A 22997-nucleotide genomic window follows, 5' to 3' on the forward strand; every position below is an offset into this window, starting at 1 on the left:
GCTGTCCCCATTCTGCTGTGACTGGTTTGCATCTTGTGTGTCAGAAGCACCATTCACTATCTTTGTGCCTTTAAAGTTAAAAGGAAAAACAAAACAGAAATGTTGCTCTGTCTCAGTCTTGTTTTAAAATAGGCAAACAGCAACAAACTGCTAATTCTGCAACAGCTGTGCCAGTGGCATTGTTATAACACGGGAAACTGCATTGTTAGTGCAGAAACCTGTAACTACCAAAATGGTATTGTACTCAAAACAAGATTTTGTTTTTGTTATCTTCACATACTTAAAAAGCATGCAAGTACTATTATTAGAGCCATAGCTTCCAAATTTGTGGGTTCTTAAACACAGATGTAACATCTTCTCAAATTCATTCATTCACTGTTTGCATATCATGGTTAAGCCATGAGGAATAATCCCTGGTCTAGCATTATGTCCAAACTGGGGATCGTGGTTTGTTTTGCTATGAACCAAATGGAAAGCCAAAGTTTTTGGCTTACCAATTGTAGCTTAGAGTGAAACAAGCAACCATCACAGGTCTGAGCACAACCCTGAGGCAGGGATTGTGGTTTATTGTTCCTGCTAGGGGAGGAGCAAAGCAGGAGTTGTGTGTGTTCATGGTAAACCACAACATGAAAACTTAACCATGAAACCTAGTCTGTTGCTACCAATACAGCTAAAGTGTGCTGTGACTAAGCACTGGCAAAGGAGTGCTTTGTATTAAATTCAGAATTCCAGAGCTTATCCGAAACTGGAATATATACAGGAAATGATGCACCAGTTAAATTGTGCTAAGAAATAAATATTCTTGATGAACTGCACACACCTGTTTGATCTTTGTCCTTTTCAGCTTTCTTGTTTGGTCCTTTCTTCCATTGTTCTTTGGTTTTGTTGGCTTCCTCGTGCTGCTTCTGTTCAGCTAGTGACTTATTCAATACTTGTGAAAGAACAGAATCCCCTTCTCCAACGAGAAACATTGTTTTGAATTTGTTGTAGAGCATAGATGATTTTTCCATGATAACTTGGCTGACCTTGAATTTCCGTATCTGTGACAGAGATAGATAGATAGATAGATAGATAGATAGATGATAGATAGATAAGATAGATTATATATATATATATATATATATATATATATATATATATATATATAGACAGATAGATAGGTAGATATTTGGGGGGAGGGAGGAGATAGGTCAGTTAATATATGAGAATATCATCAAGTTGCTCAAAGCCACCTAGTATTTACTGAAACAGTCGCCATCTATATACCAACACAGATATCAAGACTAAGAAATTGTGCTTATGTAGCCATAATCAAACCCTACCCTCTTTCTCCTGCACAAAGTATTAGCAGTCTTGTGAGAACCCTGAAGTTTGCAGAAGTTGAGAAGCCACCCCAAACAGCTTCACGAGAACTGCATTTGCTCATTGACAACTGAATATTGACTGACTGGGGTTTTGTGGGGTGGGGTGGGTACTGAAAACTGGGCTGGGAGAGGGAATGGAGTGGTTGGAAAAGGAGGATGGAGGAAGAGACACAAATCTAAAAAGGGCAGAAATAATGATCTCATTGCTTGGATGGGTTACTTCCTGGTTCATATCAAGAACCTATTTTTCTATGTCCACAGAGATGGAAACTGGAGCTGCCCACAAAAACAAATGAAAGAAGCCAATACTTTGATGAAGCTGCAAATGTATACCAGTGTTCCAGCTTACCAACACCTATAACAGTTCATTGAGAACTAAAGATATGAGAGCACAGAATGCTGTCTGACAGATGGACAGGAATGGAAAACAGAAGGGGGAATAGAGAGGATAAACCCTGAAGAAAAGTACCCCATGGATCAACATTTTGTTGCAATCCCCCCATGTCTATTTTATTGCTAATTAAGTTTTGCAATCCTTGCCTTGCATTCTACTATTTTTAAACAAAGAAGTTTTACATTAAAGGATTCATGAACAGGCTAAACAATCTTCATAATTTCTTTATGATAAAAGCCACCAATCTTACTTTCTTAAGTGTTGAAATCATCTCCGCATGCTTCTGAGCTTGCTGCATTGTTACTTGAAGTGAAGCAAGTTCATCCAACGCCTCAATGCACCTGTTTACATCCTAATATATGAAAACCCAAATGTTAAATCTCAAGGTGATGGTGGAGGGAACATCACTATTACACACAATTTTGGACAAAACATTGTAAAATTAAAAACACACAAGACTTCAGTGTGATTTTACAGCAGGAATATTTTAAGTGAATGGGCTTAACTCACAGAAAATGGACTATTCTCTTGGGGCACTGTGTATATAGCAAACTATTTTACTCTGACATTCTGCATCCTCACACTAAACTTCATACAGTTAACACCATATCTCTTATTTAATCCAAGGCAACTCAAATTAAGTATATCACTAAGTCAGAAAAGGACACCACTAGGCCAAACCGAAAAGTTGTTTCGTAAGAATATACATTTTTAATTCACTTTAACAATACACAAACAAACACACACTTTTGTCAGCTTTCAGAAACAAATGGTATTAGCACAATATACTCACAAGGTGGTCGATTTTGAGTGAGTTTTTAATTTCTGCATGTATCTTTAGAAGTCGTGAATCCATTGATGTTTCTAAATATTAACAAAACGTATCTTAAATGATAGTGAATATAAAATCCATATGGGGAAAATGCCTTTGAGCAACTTTGAGTAAAATACACCAAAACTGATGAAGCAAAACTGGAAGCCAGTAATAAAACTGCACTATTCTGACTGTACTCAAAACAATAAAGGTAAAGGTACCCCTGCCCGTACGGGGCAGTCTTGACAGACTCTAGGGTTGTGCGCCCATCTCACTCAAGAGGCCGGGGGCCAGCGCTGTCCGGAGACACTTCCGGGTCACGTGGCCAGCGTGACATTGCTGCTCTGGCGAGCCAGAGCCGCACACAGAAACGCCGTTTACCTTCCCGCTAGTAAGCGGTCCCTATTTATCTACTTGCACCCGGGGGTGCTTTTGAACTGCTAGGTTGGCAGGCGCTGGGACCGAACAACGGGAGCGCACCCCGCCGCGGGGATTCGAACCGCCGACCTTTCAATCGGCAAGCCCTAGGCGCTGAGGCTTTTACCCACAGCGCCACCCGCGTCCCTTACTCATAACAATATTGGCATACAAATTTAAGCTGAAATGCAGACAATGCAATTTGCTTTTTCATAGCAAAACCAGAACATTTTAGAAAGACTTATGTTCCTATAAAGCAGCAGCTTAGTCTTCTTGGCACATTCCTACAGACAAATTTTAATGTATGAAGAGTACCTAGCACCTTAACGGTATCATGGATTCTGCAATGACACTATGAATAGAAACAAAGTCTTGACAAGCCATCGAGCTTTCATGTCATAAAGCAAATTAAATTCCTGTATGCTGTCAGTTCCAAGCAGATATTTAAAAGTTGAAATGACATTTACACATGTGGGAGAAAAGGGAACTGCAGAAAAAAACACACACCTGTGTATGCTTTCCTTTGGGTATACCTCTGTAATACAAAATTTACTAAACATAAAAAACCTTTCACTACAAACCTCGTTTTTTCTCCATCTTCTTAGCTTCTGGTTTTTTGCCTTCTTCTTTGTTTTGCCTATAAAATTATCCAACAATTTACAGTAAATAATTCTCAACTTCTGGAAGTAAATGAATATTCTTTAGAGACTTACAGATCAATCCTGGTGGTGGTAGAATCTTTGACAGAGCAACTGCCACAACTAAAGTCATACTGTCTGTTTTCCATTTCTTCTTCTTTTTCTTCTCATTGACTACAATGGCAGTGGTGGGAGTGGAGTTAACTATGTCAGCTACAGAGTAGGCTGGTGCCGTTTCGTGGTCTGTGTTAGGGGGCTTAGGATCCTGTCGATCTGCAGCCACTCTCAACGTACCCGTTTCCCTCCCTCCGCCCATGGAGCTCTCTGGAGGTGTACTGGGGGCCTCTGGTAGTGTAACTTGTGAGTGTACACACTGTTATGAGAGCAGGTCTCTCTGCCAGCTAAAAGGCACTGAAGCCACTTTCTACTGTCTTTTGGTTAGTCAAATGTGGGCTGTAGGATTTCAGCTTAAATAGTATTTACAAAGACAATACTACTCAAAGAATGGTAGAGAATCTTTCTTTTCTTTTAATGACCTAGTCACATAACTGCTCAATTTTTACAGAAGCAGAATATACTCACAATTCTACTTCCATTTGCTCTTCCTGCTTACGTTTTCTCTCTGTTACTTCACGATCATGTTGGGCTTTTAAAATATTCCTTCTGTGAGGCCCTTGGATATTTCTTCCTTTTTTCTTCTGTACCATTTTAATTTTGAATAGAAAGGAAAACTGATTTTAGTAGAAGCCATCAGTAGCTTCAGACATCTTGTAAAAATATATTTGAGCTTTCCCTAACTCATAAAAGTCGGTCTTTTTATTACTGAATTTCTGTTTATATGCTTTCCCAATATTGTTTTTATGTTGGATTCTTGTGCACTGCTTAGATTTTTAATATTACGCAGTACAGAAATGCTTTTAAACAAAATAACTCCAAAATAGCCCCATTATTTCCATGAGATCATCAATACCACATGATGCACAGAGCATTTCAGGTCCTTAAAGTATTTTTGTCATGTGGCACCAAGCCAATGAAGTTGGCTACGGCTTTACATTAAAATCAGGTCCTAACAGTTTACCTTATAAAACAAGAAAAATACATTTCACATGGAGCACCAGAAACTAGCTACAGAATATAGCTTGGCATGCACCAAAAGGTTTCCCTAACTGAAAGACTGGACAAACACATACTTTATTCCCTTCCTGCTCTTCTCCGTCTTCTTCAGAATCTGAGGCTGATGCTGATCCCACTTTGGAAGAAGTTTTCCTTTTTGGCTCAGCTTCTTTTTTGCCTTCTTTCTTCTCTGGGTCTTTTCTTACATTGTCTTCTTCTCTTTGACTTTCTTCATCCCTTTTTTGCAGTTTTTTGGGTGGTTTTTCTTCAGCTCCCTTTCTTTTACTCTTATCTTCCTCGTGAACACTAAAAGCAATCCAAACCAAAACAGAATGCATTTTCTTTTACCTTCTAGCCAGCTCAATCTCCTTTTCCCTATGAAAAGGAATTATTGCATGTGGAACTGTAGCTACCAGGGGGTGAAGCCTCCAGAGGGGCATCATTGAGGCTCCTAGTGTCTGTCTGTCTGTCTCTCTCTCTCTCTCTCTGTGCGTGCGTGCAAATGAATGAGGGTGCCAAACTGGGTCTTTGACCTGGGTGAAATAAAGCATAGTTTTGCCCCTGTTTAATGTGAACTAAGGAATGGTCCATACTCCTGACAGCCAACACAAAATTACTTACAGGAGCATGTGAAGCTACTTAACAGCTTGTGGCTCACCATGAGTCCAATGATGTTTTCTGAAGCAGCAGCCTCGTGTGCTCCCTTTCATAATGAAGTGTTAATCACTTCATGGATCCAACCAGTCAATCTCCATCTAGTAGCTGTAATAATCCATGAACGATATAGATCAAGAGACTAGGTGATGTTCCACACATGGCCACCGCAGCAAGTTGCCCACCTCCTTCTATCCTATGTGGCTGCAGGGAATCCATTGCAATAGGGAGAAGTTGAGTTAGGAATCAAAAAGTCTCTTCTGACCTAAACCAAGACCTAGCTATATCTTCATAGGAACCTGCCTGAGGATATAGGGCATGGCAAATCTGGGGTGAAACAGAGGTCAACCCATAATAGCAATATGTCCCTTCAAGCACTCATCTGCCAAGTCATTCATACATACTTGCATATTTGATGTAATTTCTATTTTAACCCATTGCATTCCAAACTCTCCATGACAAATGCCAATGCTTAAAAACAAACTTACACATCACTCTCAGGAGGGCAGACTGGTTTAATCAATTTTGGTCTTCCTCTGGGTTTTGGAATCTTTACTTCAGAAGCTGATTCATAAAAAAAGTTTTAATTAAATACAGCCTAACTATTTCACTTTAGCTGATCATTAAAAGATGAAATTAAAAAGCCAGTAGTAGAGCTTTCCCTTCAACCCAATTTTAATTGACTGCCTTGGAGAGAATCATCCCTACAAGATGACTAATTTAATTAAGCCTAGATGCTGCAGCTCAGGATGTGTTAACCAAACAAAATATAGTAATATGTAAAGTGTTATGAAAAGGCCTAATATACTGGCTTCTTTGTTTTTCCATAGAGGCAAACAGTTGCAGTCCTTAATAAGCATGCTAATTTATTCTATACTAGAAAATGTACCAAACACACACACACACACACACACACACACACACACACACACACACACACAAAACAATACACTTTTATTAGCATATGTTCTGTATACTTTTGTAATTCTAAAACTGGAGGTTTACAACAACATTGCTCCCAACTCCATAGATAATTATTAGCATAGCTCCCAAGTTTGCAGATACCAATGACATATATTGTTAGATGTATACCTATGGGATGACAGAAGCAAATTAAACATGCACACTACAATCCATTATGTGTTTGTATGCACAATGCTATCTTCCTGTCCCCGTGAAGTTTCACCTAAATATTCCCATTTTAGCAGGTACCCTAGGCTCACAGCATAAGAATAAATTTCAGGGGGAAGAGGATAGGTGTCTTTGTAAAATGCAGGTATCCCAAATATATTTATTAAAATACTGCAGATGGGCAGATCTCGCTGATCACTGCATTATTGCAAGAGTACAGAAATATACAGAAAGTTTACAACCCATTTTCAAAAGGGTATTGTACAAATGAAACAATGCAATCAAATACATTCACATTATTACCAAATAGCACAGCTTCATATCTAAAACAATGTTCTATAATAATTTTGTATGACGACGTTACCTGTAGAAAGATCTTTAACTATTTCAAGTTTAAATCATCATTTTGGCTGGTGTACAGTATAAGCAGAATCAAGCAGTAGAGATCTCTCTACCCAATATAAGCACAGAAAATCAATCCAGGGAGATTTCTCCATATACAAAATGCTAGTTTAACATGTGCGGTATGGGGTGGTTTTCTTTGGGGGGGGGGGTTCCTGATGGGATGGAGGGGAGGGAGGAGAAAACATATTTCAACTGACTGCATACATTAGGAACAAGTTACAGGCTCTGTAACTTACCAGCTGGCCTTCCTCTTTTAGGACTTGCTTTTGGAGCTGTAGGCACTGCAGCTGTTGCTGCCACTGCTGCCTCTTCAACTTCTGCTTGTTTTTCAGCCTGTATTGAAAACAACTTTATTCATTTAATTTGAACAAACTGCACAACAGTTCCAAATGTTGGAAGAGCTTGTGAAAAATGGATTTTATATACTATGCAGCATAGCATGTCTGGTTCAGACTGGAAAGATGCAAGCTGAAGTCCCTATTCACTGGGACACTTTGAGTCTGTCACCAGGTTGGATCCTAAGATCCTATGTGTGCTGCTCAGGGAAAGGGAGCTCCCACTGCTTGCTGATTAAAGAAGACACAATTTCCCCCAATGTTTCCTTTTCCACCTGAAAATCTGCTTCAGGGGGTAAAGAAAATAGACTTTAAAAGCCCCCCCCCCCCATTAGCAGGAGCTCCACTTGACCAAATATCATTATGTTCACTTATTTGTATCCCACCCACTGTCATGGAAGACAGAGTAGGCGAAGGGCAGGAAAAAAGTGTGACTGATAGTAAGAGTCCAGAAAAAGGACTGATTTCATACATATTAGGAACATAGTCTGAAGTAATGAATTTTTTTGTAGTAATTGTTAAGGTTAATTTTGTGTGTCTTTTCATAAGCAACCAATGGTTTTGAAAAACAATTGGCAATCCAATCTGTATTTACAAAACTATAAGGTTCTAAATATTACCTTTCTTTTTCTCCCCCTCCTAGCCACCTTAGGGATAGGTGCATCATCTGATTTCTCAATATCCTAAGGGCAGAAATAGTACTAAAATTAACTGTAAAAATTGTCTGTGTAATTTTGAAATTATTAAGTTTATGCTAACGCCCCCACCCACCCCATGGAATTCTACATGTCCCAAAGAACGTGAGTTTAATGGATTTCTTTTTCTCAAGCAGCAGCCCACATGTTGCATGGCAAACTACCTTTGAAAGGGAGAAGAATTTTGACAGCACTTCATATAGCACAAGGGACTTGCTATTCAAGGAAAAAATACTCATTTATACACCTGGAAGTGCACTCTAATTAAATGAGATTTGTTTTTAGATGTGTTTAGGTCTGAGGCACAATAATAACTTCATCAAATTACACAGCTCAAATCTATTTAGCTAGCTATACTCCAGTTACATGGATATTTAAACGAGGTCTGTGCAAACTAACTACAGCCCCCTGAAGCAATTCCAGCTCACCATTGTTTGTAGCCTTCTCTCATCTGTAAGCCATTGTTTTGTATGTTACATTGGTTAGGTGAAAGCTGATAAACAGCAGTTCCTACCTGCGCCCCTGGGGTCATGTATAAAAGTTTGGGCCTATGCTGCTCCTCTTATACACACTAGAACTGCCTCAGTTACTAGCTAGGATGGTCAGCAACAATAGCATCGACTCCTCCCACAAGGAGTCATGTTACCCTGCCAGTGTAGGAATGTTCAAGGGGTGAGGCAATAGTTTAGGAGTAGTACATATGCTTTGAATGCAAGAAGACTTAAGTATGAGTCTCTGTCTTCTTCAATAAGAGCATCAGATGGCAGATATTGGGAAAGACCCGTTAGTACTGGTTTTAATGAACTGAGGCTGTGCTAACCAAGTCTGGCTCACATTGCTGCAGCTCCCCAAATGCCGGTAACAAGTAGGGTGAGCACCCAGCCAGAGGATGAGATAATCCCTGCGTAGCTATGGCCTGGTTCACATGTAATGCTTCAATAATAGTTCTATAAGCAGCAAGGAGGTATTGTGAACCTTTCCTTCTGTACTGCAAGGAGGACAGCTTCAGCTGTTTAGTTTCACTTTTTATAAAATGTGTCATTTCATATAAACCATACACTCTAGTTTGTTTAATGAGCCAGCTTTATAACCCACATTTTTAAGTTTACTTACTTGGAAACTGATCAGTTTATTTTAAACAAAAATATAGCAAGCCAAAATTTGTTGAAAGTTGAAATTAAACTAGGCCTTGCATGGGGGGGGGGGGCAATCAAGCCTCAGAGAATGCAGAGGTTCCTTTCTGCATATGCACAGAGCACTAAATCATGGTTTGGCATTAAATACAAACACCTCTCATGTCTACTTCCTTCCTTCCTTCCATTCCTGGATTCAGAGGTGCAAAGTGGAGTTGGCACTACTTCTTCTAACTTGTTCAGTAAGCAATCTGCATAGCCCATCTGCATCGGACACATCCTCACTATGCAATTAGTCTTGTGAGCTGTTACCAAACTTTAAAGAAGAGGGGATCAGTCCTGGGAGTTGGAGACAGACCCGCAGCGATGTGCTAATGGAGAAACGGTAGCACAAAAGAGTGCAGTATAACAGTGGTAGCAATGGTCAGAGAGAAAAAGTTACAGAGATGACAAGGGGTTCAGAAAAACCTGTGTCCCTAAAAAGAGAGGAAAACCTTTGTTGTACTGTGTACAGAAAGAAAAAAAGTATTTATGCAGAGCCTAGGTGTTGCTCAAAATGGGAAGCTGTGTGTGACCCTCATTTTCCAAAATTAAATGTAAACTGGGAACAATAAAAAAGAACAACAATCCAAATTTGTCAAAGTCACATACTTCACTAGGTTTTTCTGAAGAATCATCATCTTTCGAGATTTCCATCTCTTTTTCTTCTATTTCAACTTCAGAGGTTATATTATCCTGCTTAACTGAACCCTGAGAATGAGATACAAATAACATTTTAAAAAAATTACATCTATGTAAGGTCTGTATAGGTGCCCAATGATGAAAGTGCAGTCTCATGAAGCTACATCAGAATTTGTTTTTGAAAGGCAAAGTAAACATGGTTAACTGTATCCGCATGATTTTTTTTTCATTTTCCAAAAACTTATACTAATATAGATTTCCTAATCTGGGACTGGCAGACACATATAAAATATGTGATAAGAGGATCCCAATGAGATACAGGTTCAGCCCTAAAAATCCTCATCCAAGCTGTCAGAAATGCTCTCTCCATGCAGAGCATAGACAGGGTATACATAACTTGTACCTTTTTAATCAACCTTTTCTTTTACTAGTGGCCTGTAAGGGACGTGTCATTGTAAGGTTACTAGGCATACTGGCACAAGTGTCTCAGGTTGCATTTGAACCCCAAACTCTAACATAAGTAGCAGGTATCTGAAGTTCCTCTGTTATCATCATACATTGACCATAATGCCCAGAAATATTCTGTGCCCCAGAATACTCTCACGCAAGAGAAAGCCATCAGCTCTCTTAACTCAGAGCTGAACAGGCACTTGAGCATGGTTGTGTGTCATCTATTTCTTTGGGATTCAAAACTTTTTCAATAATACACATTGGAGAAAAACAACACAGGATGAGCATCAGTTTAGAAGGTTAACAAGGCTTTATGTTCTGTATACAGCTGTAACTACGGTATATGAATACGGAAATGGCGTTTCCATAAGCTCTGGCACTCGTCACGGTATCCCGTTGTGCCAGAAGCGGTTTAGTCTTGCTGGCCACATGACTCAGAAAGCTGTCTGTAGGCAAACGCTGGCTCCCTCAGCCTGAAAAGCAATGAGTGTCATACTCCATAGTTGCCTTTGACTGGACTTAACTGTCCAGGGGTTCTTTACTTAACTATATGAATATTAATCAGGTGCATTAATTGTATTCTTTTTGAGGCTGGCTAAAAACTTTTTTATTTAGTCAAACCTATCTAAACAGCTTTGAGTTTTTTTGAATTAGCCAGTATATAAATCTTGTTAAATATAAATGAACATCAAAATTGCTTTGTGTAGAATTGTGTAGAATTGCTTTATGTAAGCTGTGCCTTGGCTACTGGAAGTGTGGAGCTTCTTTCTGAATCACAAGCGCTGAACATTCTGCCCCTCCTGTGTTCAGGACACCAGTCTTGTTCAGTCCACAGATAATGAAGTGATCTCAAGTCAAAATCACCACATGGCTTCCTGCCTCATCTTCTTGGGATCCTGATTCCCAATTAATTGTTCCTATAACCAGTGGCGGAGCTTCATGCTCTGGAACCAGGGGATGGAGAGCAGGCGGGGGTGGGGCACGCTGCCTGCGGGGGTGGGGCGTCCAGCGCAAGCAGGGGGGCAGCCACAATGGAACCCCACCAGGATTGCGCTGCCAGGGGCGGCGCGCTCCCACCGCCCCCCTCTTCCTCCGCCAGTGCCTATAACATCTATGATGTAATGGGTATTAAGGCTCTCAGAAAGCAATAAGCACAACTAGTGATCTATTCAACACTTAACTAGATTTAATTAAGTGCATATATAATTACTTTAGCATTCAAAGTTGTTAGCAGAAATAAACAAAACCCTTTGATCATGTAAGCAAATACCAAAGGTATGGAAAACAAACTTGACACTAGTGCTGTTCTATGATAATCCCAATTCACCATTAATCAAGTAATTTGACTGTAACTCCCTTTAACAGTCCTTTTGTTAGGGTTCATATTTTTGCAAGGGGAAATACAGTGGTACCTCAGGTTACATACGCTTCCGGTTACATACGCTTCAGGTTAGACTCCGCTAACCCAGAAATAATACCTCGGGTTAAGAACTTTGCATCAGGATGAGAACAGAAATCACACAATGACGGTGCGGTGGCAGCACGAGACCCCATTAGCTAAAGTGGTGTTTCAGGTTAAGAACAGTTTCAGGTTAAGAACGGACCTCTGGAACGAATTAAGTACGTAACCAGAGGTACCACTGTATGTAAATTGCTTTTGGCAGGCTGGGAAGAAGCTAAGGGGGGGTCACATGAGAAATCCTCTAGTGTTCCAGTAATGTGACCTCACCTCAACAGAAAATAAGCAACAGGAATAAGAACAGAGCTAGCAAAGACTTCAAATCAGGTGGAGAGTTGATTACCTCCAAAAGCCTAAACAGAATTCAAAGGAGGAAAATGGTCCAGTTTTCATGTCCCCACCATCCATTTGCAAACAACTCCCTTCTTGCGTCTGTCCTCATAACCTTAATGAAGATGTTCTGGTTTCCTAAAACCAATTTTCTATTATATCCAATGAAGGAAACTGATTTACCACCGCCTTTGCCTGTCCATACTGCACTTTATACCCTCACCTTTGCCCTATCTTTAACATTACAAGGTGATGGTATACCAAGTTATACTCAGAGTAGACCCAATGAAATAAATTCTTAGCCACTCATGACTAACTTAAATCATAGAATTGTAGTACTGGATGAGATCTTGATCACTTACTTTAAGAGCAGTCAGCTTTTTCCTTTTGGGCACCATTTTTTGTTCATTTTCCTCCATAGTATCTAAGCTAGTTTCTTCAGCAGTTTCTTTAACAACTGTAGGGCTAATAGCTGGATGGGGCTATGGAGAAAAATATTGCCAACATATACGTAAATCAGCAGGAAACAAAGACACAAGAGCAGCAATTTCAAAATTGGGTGATTAAAAAACAATTAAATATATGCAACGTTTTTATACAACACTTCATCATATCAAATTTCAGGGTAGCATGCTGCATAAAGCAAATATTAAAAACACTATACAGAAAACTTCAGTGATTAATGGAACAATTGTAATAAAATTTACTCAAAGGCTCATTGAACTCACCAGGGTTTACTATGTAATGAATTTAGAAATCCACCCTACAATTAAAGGACTGCATTAAACATAGCACTAAATAGGTTGTTCAGTCAACGCAAGCATTTCCTTTGGGGATTTTCGTAAATGTTATTGTACTAACCTAGAAGCATACTGATACTTCCCTCATTGGCTACATAAGGACCAGCACTTGGAGAACTGAGTTTGCTGTAAGGATATTTGGGGTAGCCAATGTAGCATCTTCTAAATGTTGCTGGATTACAACTCCCATCATCTCCAACCACTTATCATGTTGGCTGGGCATAATGGGAGTTTGAGTCCAACATCTGAAAGGCTCCACATTCGCTACCTCAAGTATATACAATTCTTGTCTTGTCAACAAGCCTTGTAAGAAAGGTCCGCAGCTGCTGCCACTCACTTGTTCTACAAGAATTGTGCTACCCATTTACTCTGGCAGGGGCTGCCCTTCCCTGTGGAAGATAGCTTCTCAAAAAAGCCTGGGATTGACCATTTGCTTAACTGTGAACATGTACTCTAAAAAGGAATAGTAGTCATGTGAGAAGACAGGTAGGGGCAATGGCATGAAATGTCCAATTCAGTAATGGGGAACCTGATCTATTAAACTACAACAGCAGCGTTCTGATACCTATGGTTCCTGATAATATCATATTGGCATAATAGGCTCAGGACACAGAACAGACACTGTCAGGTCAATAAGGTACTAGAAATAACTGACTAAATTGTTAGTCTATACACATTAGACAGTAACTTACCTGCTGAGTAGAAAATTTTACTTTTGGATTGTTCACAATTTCCCACAAGCCTTCATTGAAGCCTTTCCTTTTATTTTGTTTGCCATATTTGTCTTTGTTTTCCTCATAGGGGAATATATCTTTTGGTCCCAAAAATGCTCTACAAAGAAAGTGAGATACCCAAATATTCAAGGTACACTCCACATTTCTTATTAAAACTGGTAATTTGAATAGGAACCATTTACTAGTTAAACCTATTCTTTTAGAATAGCTTTTCTGAGTGTCATTATTAGCATTCACTAATGAATATAAAGGCTATAATTTCTAAAAGACTTGGACAAATTCCTCACGAGCAGTCACAGGTAAATAGTAGAAGTTTTCTCACACACTGGTAACTGAGAACCTAATGTATTCAGTGCTATTTATTCTAAAATTATCAGGAAGAAACAAGGTAGCCAATATTGTAGATATTTAGCACTCAAATGCCCCCAAACAACAATATATGCAGGAACAAAAACAGAAGATCCTGACTTCATATACATAGGTCTCAGTAGACTGTAACCACACACATGCATTATTTTGGGATTGTAATATGGAAGTGAAGTCATCCCCCAAAATGAATTCATAAAATATTCAATCTATTTTCCTATCCCCGACTCTCCCCATCACCACTAATCTTAAGTGGCATTTTGCACATTCAACAGTGCTATTGTAGTGAAAAGTGCTATATCAGTTTTGAAGTTATCAGGGAAAGGATTGAAATTTGACAGTAAATATAATACTACTACGTCACACTGGAATACTGTGCCTAGATCTAATAATTCCAACTGAAAAAATAACACTGTAGCATTGGGCAAGGTACAAAGTAACTAAATTAGGAGGGAGAAACTGCAATTTTTTATAGTATAATGACCCTGGATCATAAACATTGATTTTATGCTTTGATGCTAAGCCTCCACTTTGGCATTTGCTACAATAAGACTGCACAAAATGTATGGAAGGCCTAATTCTCAAGGAACTGTGGGTCATGGTGTAAACAGATGCTGGGTCTAACAAAGTATAATGACATATTCCTTTCCCATTTTCTTTCCAGTCTCTCTCTACAATGTCCAACACACTGTCTGCTACTTTCCCCACTCATTCCTGCTCCACAGTCTCTTCGAAGAGCTGGACTGGAAAACTGCTCCAGGGTGCAAAGACCTGCAGGAGAGGCCACTTCGCACTAGTTCTATGCTATGCCAAATAAATACCCACAATTCTCAAAACACTTCGCCTCAGCTCCCATGAATGCAGGGTGTACTTTTTGGACAGTTTTGTGATGAGGGGAAATAACTCATAGAAAGCTTATTAATAATTAAATTTATATTCTTTGAGTTCCCTTCATCTACACATCTCAGGAAAGTTCACAGCATATACAGGATAAAAACACAAAATACGCAATAAAAACAAGAACAAAACCAAAACAAACCAATAATCCCCTCCCTGGTGCAAACACATTTAAAAGTATGTAGGATGTTTGTCAGACCAAGGCCTGGTTGAAGAGGAACATTTTCACCTGACGCCTAAAGGTGTATAATGAAGGCACCAGGCAAAGGGGATATTGCCTCTGATCATGGAGACAGTACACAGCCATCATGATAGTATCCTTGATAGGCTTATCCTCCATGAATTTGTCTAATGTACAGTGGTGCCTCGCAAGACGAAATTAATTCGTTCCGCAAGTCTCTTCGTCTTGCGAGTTTTTCGTCTTGCGATGCACGGTTTCCCATAGGAATGCATTGAAAATCAATTAATGCGTTCCTAGGGAAACCGACTTCAGACCAGGTCCGGGGACAGTCTGTCCCCCGACCTCTTCTGAAGGCTGGGGGGGGGGGACAAGGGCTTTTCTTCCCACCCCCAGCATTTTAAAAAAACCCCGGGACAGCGGAGGACGTCTCCGCTGTCCGGGGCGATCTTAAAATGCTGACGGGCGGCATTTTAAAATCACCCGGGACAGCGGAGGACTTCTCCGCTGTCCGGGGCGATTTAAAAGCCCCTGGGAAGGCAGGCAGGGGGGACAAAGACTTTCGCCCCCGCCAGCCTTCAGAAGAGGAAGCGCGTTTCTCCGCTGTCCCGGAGGGCTTTTGAAGGCAGGCGGGGGGGGGAGCAAAGACTTTCGCCCCCCGCCAGCCTTCAGAAGAGGTCCCGGACCTCTTCTGAAGGCTGGCGGGGGGCGAAAGTCTTTGCTCCCCCCGCCTGCCTTCAAAAGCTGTCCGGCCCAGGCTTTGCGGACCTCTCCGCAAGCAGCGGCAGCGCTGCCGCTGCTTGCGGACAGGTGCCAGCATGCCGAAGCCTGCGCGCGCTGAGATCAGCGTGCCCAGGCTTCCCGCCCCGCCGCCCGGCATCGGGGCATCGTCCCGATGGTGGGTGGCGGCGGGAGGCGTTCCTGCCCCGCCGCCCGGGATCGGGGCATCGTCCCGATGGCGGGTGGCGGAGGAGGCGTTCCCCCCCGCCGCCCGGGATCGGGGCATCGTCCCGATGGTGGGCGGCGGGGGGAGGTGTTCCCGTCCCGCCGCCCGGGATCGGGGCATCGTCCCGATGGCGGGCGGCGGAGGCGTTCCCCCCCCGCCGCCCGGCATCAGGGCATCGTCCCGATGGCGGGCGGCGGCGGAGGCGTTCCCCCCCTTGCCGCCCGGCATCAGGGCATCGTCCCGATGGCGGGCGGCGGCGGAGGCGTTCCCCCCCCGCCGCCCGGCATCAGGGCATCGTCCCGATGGCGGGCGGCGGGGGGAGGCGTTCCCACCCCGCCGCCCGGGATCGGGGCATCGTCCCGATGGCGGGCAGCGGGGGGAGGCGTTCCCGCCCCGCCGCCCGGGATCGGGGCATCGTCCCGATGGCGGGCGGCGGCGTTCCCGCCCCCCGGGATCGGGGCATCATCCCGATGGCGGGCGGCGGCGGAGGCGTTCCCCCCCGGCATCGGGGCATCATTCCGAAGCCCGGCGGCGGCGGGAGGAGGTGTCCCTGCCCCGCCACCAGGCTTCGGAGGAGGTCCAAGGACAGCGGAGAAGACGCGCTGCGCTTCCCCGCTGTCCCGGAGATTTCCCTATGGGCTGTCGTCTTGCGAAGCAAGCCCATAGGGAAATTCGTTTTGCGAAGCGCCTCCAAAATGGAAAACCCTTTCGTCTAGCGGGTTTTCCGTCTTGCGAGGTACCACTGTAATTTAAATACTATCCAAGGTAGTAGCAATTACTAAATATTCTGGTAGTGATTTTTACTATGTACCCTGTGAACAAGTATTTTTTGTCTATCTTGAATCTACCAATAGTCAGCTTCATTGGATTCTAGTATTATGAGGGGGATAAATCCTTTTGTCTGTAAACATGAAACATCTCTATCATGTCCCTCCTCATTTGCCCTTTTTCTGGACTAAAAAGCCCTACATGTTGTAATCTTTCCTCACAGAGAACTTCATCATTTTGGTTGCCCTATGCTACACGTTTTTCAGCTCTAGATTATTCTTTTTGAGGTGCATTGACCCACACACCAGCCAATAAGAGCAGTAACGGTTGTTCTTTGTTTCTGTGGGTTTCAACTTCCAGGGCCTTCAAAGGTCAGAACTACAACAAAGAACTCACACCTCCTATCAGCTATAGCATGGCAAGAAGTCCTGGTCATGTACTGACATACACGGTTGATTGTGGCAAAATTAAATAACTACAAGTGTAATATAATACAGGATAACAAACAGGGTTCTGTGTTTAGAAAACAAATACTCTTTAGACTAAGCCTGGGAAAAGATCATTTTCACTAAATTAACCCAATGTAAAAATGATATTGTCATGCCTCTGTGCTCTAAAATATGTACAATCCATAGTTCAACAGCCAAGTAACTCTACTTCAACCAGTATAGCTTTGTAACTTTAGGACTTACGTTTCATGTGTGCCAAAAAAGAATATAGGCATTTTATTTGTAGGTGGCTTGACTGCTCCATCAGGAACTTCATCCACCTAAGAAAAAGGGGGAAAGCAACATTTACTCTAAACGAAACACTTTGATTTAGTAGGAAACTACTAAAAGGGGTAAAGAAATCACTGGTGGTTATAATGTTCAGAACACTTGTGAAGTAGGTTGAAAACAGAAGATCCCATCTATATACGATGTTAGTCATTGACCACCAAAGACAACAGATTCAAAACAATTTTCTCTTAAACTGCAATCCTATGTGCATTTAATTGGGAGTAAACCTCACCGAGCAGAGCAAGACTTATTGAAAGCCAACATGTATAGGATCATGCTAATAATGAGGGAATGACTCCCTGCTAATTCTGACATTGATTTTGTTGGCTGCTGGAAGAAGGTATCAGTTTGCCTCCCAGTTATAACTGCCCAGCATGGAGGCACTTCTTTTAATTAGTGTGGTGTTATCCAAAGGGACCACTTTGTTTAGGTAACAAGCACCATCACAGTTACAAAAGAGCATCAAATTAGCTGTGACAGACAGTTTCACAGGGCAAAGCACTGCAAGGTGGAATTTATTTATTCTTCACTAAATTTATTCTTCAAAAAAGGTACTTTAAAGGGACACTACAGTGTGAAAGTTTAATTAGAACTTATGAAGAACTGACCTGGATCCTGCAATTATCATCTGAGGCTCTTCATGGGAGGTCTGGAGGGGAGCAACTCAAGAACAGGCCTTTTCAGTGGTGACTCCTGACTTGAGGAATGCTCTCCCAAGGAAGGCTCACCTGGCACCATCTTTATCTAGTTTTAGGCTCTAGGCAAACTGTTCTCTCTACCTGGGCTTTTGGCCCTTAGTTTGAAGGGTTTGGGTTTTTTTAGTATTTATGGCTGTTTTTGGAAGGGCAGGATCTGCTAGAACTGTATTTTATTTGCATAGATAAGTCTTTTATTTAAAGGTTTTTATTGACTGCTTTTAGTTTTTGTGTTGTATGCGTAAGTCACTCTATTTTCTTTTCTGCTCTGTGTAAATTCTTTTCTATGTGTAAGGTGACCAAGTAATAGTAATAATAATGAAGTTGGATTCTATCCATTTTGGTCTGAATAGGGACAACAGTAAATCTAATGATTGTATTATCACAATAATTGCTATGGTGAACAGTCACCATTCTTAATTTGCCTTCTTTTAAATGCAGATTTAATCACAGACTGCCACACTTGCTAACTGATGCATGATTCCATAAAAGCTTATGCTAAACTTGTTAAATCTTCAGGTTACAAGACTTTGATGAACTGCTCCTCAGATGTCTTAATTTTTTATAACGTAGCCAGCATAATGTGGCATGTGGTTAGGTGAATGTGGAGAAAAGAAACCCAAAGGATCCACGCTGAACTATTTTTATTTATTTTGGCAATATAATGCTATGGAAAAATTGTCAGATAAGATTACAGGGTGGGCAGTATGAAAAATCATTAGGATCTGTGCTGTGATCTAGTTTGTGCACCTTTGAATGCTGGTCTGTGATTCTGTGTCATGCAGAATTACCCCAAATCTATTTTTATTTTATTGTCTTTGGATAAATATTGACCAGCTTCCAAGCAAGTCTTTCGGTACTGGTAAGGAGCATCTTACTCTGACCTTTTCCTCAACAGGCCCCAGTTAGTTCTCTTTAGCCATTTCAAATTCAATTTTCAATTTTTTTAAAAAATGTTATTAAAGATTTTCCTTGGTTACAAACCTACACACAGCTTCTGGGTTTTTTAAATATTTTGATGTGAGACACTAATGTTATAGAAAGTATAAATCTGGGGAAGAAGAGAGCAGGGGAGAGAGAAGGGAGGGGATAGTAAACTTTCATCCTTTTACATAGTTTATTCTTAAAACAACAACCACCCAATATGCCAGCGTTACTTTGGTAGGTTCTATCTGTCATTTTCCCTTGGCAATGACCACCCCCTGCCCTCCTCCCACCTTATACTGTATACAACATCAATGTCTCACATTGAATGTTAACTGGTCAGTAGAAAAGACTCTAGACTACGACCTAAAAATAAGAGACAACACACATACTTTTCTAACCCAGACATCTTTAGGTAGATGGATAGGTATATTTTTTATTACAGACACACGCAGCCCAATGTGTCCCTACTAAATTACCCAAACTAATACCAGTGTACTGGCAAACTAATGCCAGTGTACTGGAAAAATCAAAGATCACCAGTGTTATATAATAATAATAATAATAATTTATTATTTATACCCCGCCCATCTGGCTGGGCCTCCCCAGCCACTCTGGGCGGCTTCCATAAAAACCAAAAATACAATAAAATATCACATGTTAAAAACTTCCCTGAACAGGGCTGCCTTAAGATGTCTCTTGAATGTCAGGTAGTTATTTATCACTTTGACATCTGCTGGAAGGGCGTTCCACAGGGTGGGCGCCACTACCGAGAAGGCCCTCTGCCTGGTTCCCTGTAGCTTTGCTTCTCGCAATGAGGGAACCGCCAGAAGGCCCTCGGTGCTGGACCTCAGCGTCCGGGCAGAATGATGGGGGTGGAGACGCTCCTTCAGGTATACTGGACCGAGGCCGTTTAGGGCTTTAAAGGTCAGCACCAACACTTTGAATTGATTCTTCAACATCAACTTTGTTGGACTAGTCATGTTGTGTGAATGCCTGATTATCATCTTCCAAAGCGATTACTCTATTCCCAACTTATGAATGGAAAGTGTAATGCTGGTGGTCAACAAAAGAGGTTTAAAGACTCTCTTAAGGCAAATCTTTAAAAATGTAGTATAAACAGTGACAAGTGGGAAACACTGGCCTGCAAGCGCTCCAGTTGGAGAACAGCCTTTACCAAAAGTGTCACGGGCTTTGAAACAAAATTTAAAAAATAATTCCAGTAGCACCTTAGAGACCAACTAAGTTTGTTATTGGTATGTGCTTTCGTGTGCGTGCACATTTCAGATACCATGGGCTTTGACGACATTTGAACTCAGGACACAAGGAAGAACCGTGATAAGAGGAAGGATCGGTTGGCAAACCCTCACCAGGATCCAATCCCGCCCAGAAACCTATGGTATGTCCCCACTGTGGAAGGACGTGTGGATCCAGAATTGGCCTCCACAGTCACTTCTGGACTCATTGCTAAAACCATGTAAATTACCCAAAGCTACGCCATGAGCAGGTAGCGCTCTCAGCCATTCACCTGATTTGGCCCAATCCATTTGCCCACCAAGTTTTGGGGGGGAGGAATATAACCCATTTTTTTGCAGGTCATTAAGACCACCTAGCTGAAAAAACACACCCTGCGCTGAACCGCAGCATGTGGGCACCTTGCAATGTGATGGAGAAGTCACTTCCAGGGACGCCACGAACACGCCCCCTCCCTTCCCAAGAGAGAGGCCGGCGGGGGGAGGACGAAGCAAGGGGAGGGGGGCAAGAGGTCCGGGCGGGTGAACCCCGAACAACCCCGTGGAAAAAAAGCGAGTGGAGGGGAAGGGGGCGGGTTCCCCACGGACGTTTCCCCCGCCCCGCGCGCGTGAAAAGCGCGCTCGTGGGAACGCAGATGAAGGAGGGATGGATGAGGGAAGGAGGAGGCGGCGCCTTACTGACCCGGGCTGGCCAATGCGGGTAGCCTTTCATCTTGGCGAAGATCAGGTCCCCGGGTTTGAAATCGCGGCTCATGTTGTTGCTGGTGCTGCTGCCGCCGCCGCCGACACGCGAAAACACCGTCCTCACGACACTCTTGAGGGAGGGTTGTGGAGGAAGCACAGCGTCTGAGGTAACCGCAAACACACACGCACATATATCGGTATGCTATATCGGTATAATAGTCAAGGTTTCCCCCTCAGGATCCGCCTCCCCGGCGCTTCCCGAGGCCGCCAGGCCAGCGCAGCCGCCTCTTGCCCCGTTTTGGCGGGAAGGGCTCTCTCCATTGCTCTCCGTGTGAGGGCGGGAGAGGAGGAGGAGGAGGAGCCGCCGCCTCTCTTTTCCCTCACCGGACCCACCTCCCCCCCCCAACCTCCCTCGCCTCACGGAGCCCCAACGGCCGCCAAACAGCCGCTTACCTGCCCCGCGCACGCGCGGGAGAGACACCCGCGCGCCCCCCTCCGCGGCGCTCCCCCTCCCTCTCTCTCGTTCCCCCTCCCCTCCCGCCCTTTCGTAAGAGGGAAGGGAAACAGCGCAGGGCTCGGCAGCGCGGTTCGCGCAGGCGCAGGCGCCCCCCTCGCGCCAGCTGCCTGAAAGCGCGCTCGCTCTCTGTCTCTGTCTCTCTCTTTCGCGCCTGAGCTCGGCGGCGTCCATCCGTATAGGGGGGGGGGAGAGAGAGATAGCGGAGACTCGCACAAATGTAGAAAAGGCGCCTACACACTGGGGTCTCCCGGGGCAAGTGCCGCTTCAGTGGTCCGTGTGGGTGAGCGGGGAGGTTCGGCGCTCGGGAGTTATGGCGAGCCGTGAGAAGGGATTTCCCTTCTTTCCCTCCACCCCCGTTTCTTTTGGGGACAATGGTTCGCTCCGGCTCCTCCTGCCTGGGGCGGAGCTCTCGCAGGCGAAGCGGAGTGATGTCATTTTAGGAGGTTGGGGAGGGCGCCTCCGCTTCGAAGGTGCTCCGAGGGACGTTAGAGGAGCTGCTCCCCCCCCCCCCCCGGTCCCATGTCTCGTGTTGGGAGGGGAAGCACGGGGCAAAACAATTAGCAATTGTTTTAATTGGCAATGAAATAATAACTAATAAAATGTTTAATTATCACAGTGCGTGGGGTGCATGGATATTATTGTTGCAATTAATGGTCATAAATTAATAGAATACTTAATCACAGTAATTATTGCAATAGTTACACAGTGCGTAGGGTGCATAGGATATTGTTACAATTAATAATAGAATAAGCAAAAAGAATAATAAAAAATAATCACAGTAATTATTACAATAATTATCACAGTGCTTAGGGTGCATAGGATATTATTGTTACAATTAATGGTCATGAATTAATAAAATAGTCACAGTAATTATTGCAATAATTATCACAGTGCATAGGGTGCATAGGATATTGTTACAATTAATAATAATAAAATAATTTATAATCACTGTAATTATTACAATAATTATCACAGTGTGTAGGGTGTATGCAGGATCAAGCCATACGTACACGAGCCATAATTATTAAAGCAAAATGCTTGCGTATGGCTTGATCCTCTACACCTTATGTATTCTGTCTAAAGGAAGGGTAAATAGGATTACAGTTGTAAGGGAGGGGGGCAGAATCCCGGCTACAACCTTGTTCTTTTCCACTAGCACCCCCAGCTCAAACCCACTCCCTGAGGCGAAGGAAGTCAAAGGCAAGACCTCCGGCCTGAGAGCTGCTGTCTGTTCGAATACAGAAGTCGTTCTGACTTAGGAAATCCGTGTAAGGAAATCCGTGCCTAGAATCTTGGTTTAGCCTCCATCGACTGGGGTTTTGAACTGTGCATTTGGGAGCATGGCTAGAGATGTCATTGTGAAGAAGTGCTGATGGAAAATATATGCAAGTTGGAGGGATGGCTTAGTTGTACAGAAGAAGTATATCAACAACTGTGAAGGAG

General features: G+C 42.8%; 1 protein-coding gene across 3 annotated transcripts in view; it reads right to left on the minus strand.

Annotated features, from left to right (window-relative positions):
- Positions 1-21806, minus strand: part of PSIP1 (PC4 and SRSF1 interacting protein 1) — a 23524-nt gene extending 1718 nt beyond the window's left edge. Inside the window, exons 1-15 of one of the 3 annotated variants that reach the window (XM_077921225.1) lie at positions 21789-21806; positions 21036-21199; positions 17395-17471; positions 13506-13644; positions 12376-12495; positions 9745-9843; positions 7886-7948; positions 7167-7263; positions 5883-5958; positions 4818-5046; positions 4210-4325; positions 3571-3626; positions 2552-2622; positions 2009-2110; positions 821-1040 (exon numbers count right to left, since the gene is read on the minus strand). In XM_077921225.1, the coding sequence (XP_077777351.1) occupies positions 821-1040; positions 2009-2110; positions 2552-2622; positions 3571-3626; positions 4210-4325; positions 4818-5046; positions 5883-5958; positions 7167-7263; positions 7886-7948; positions 9745-9843; positions 12376-12495; positions 13506-13644; positions 17395-17471; positions 21036-21107 (1537 nt within the window). In that variant the 5' untranslated portion in view covers positions 21108-21199; positions 21789-21806. Of the gene's footprint in view, positions 1-820; positions 1041-2008; positions 2111-2551; positions 2623-3570; positions 3627-4209; positions 4326-4817; positions 5047-5882; positions 5959-7166; positions 7264-7885; positions 7949-9744; positions 9844-12375; positions 12496-13505; positions 13645-17394; positions 17472-21035; positions 21200-21490; positions 21633-21788 lie in introns of those variants that run through there. The other 2 variants (XM_028711637.2, XM_077921224.1) reach the window with 2 other exon arrangements.
- Between the last annotated feature and the right edge of the window lie 1191 nt (positions 21807-22997).

Source organism: Podarcis muralis, chromosome 17 (assembly GCF_964188315.1).
Source record: "Podarcis muralis chromosome 17, rPodMur119.hap1.1, whole genome shotgun sequence".
Lineage (NCBI taxonomy): Eukaryota > Metazoa > Chordata > Lepidosauria > Squamata > Lacertidae > Podarcis > Podarcis muralis.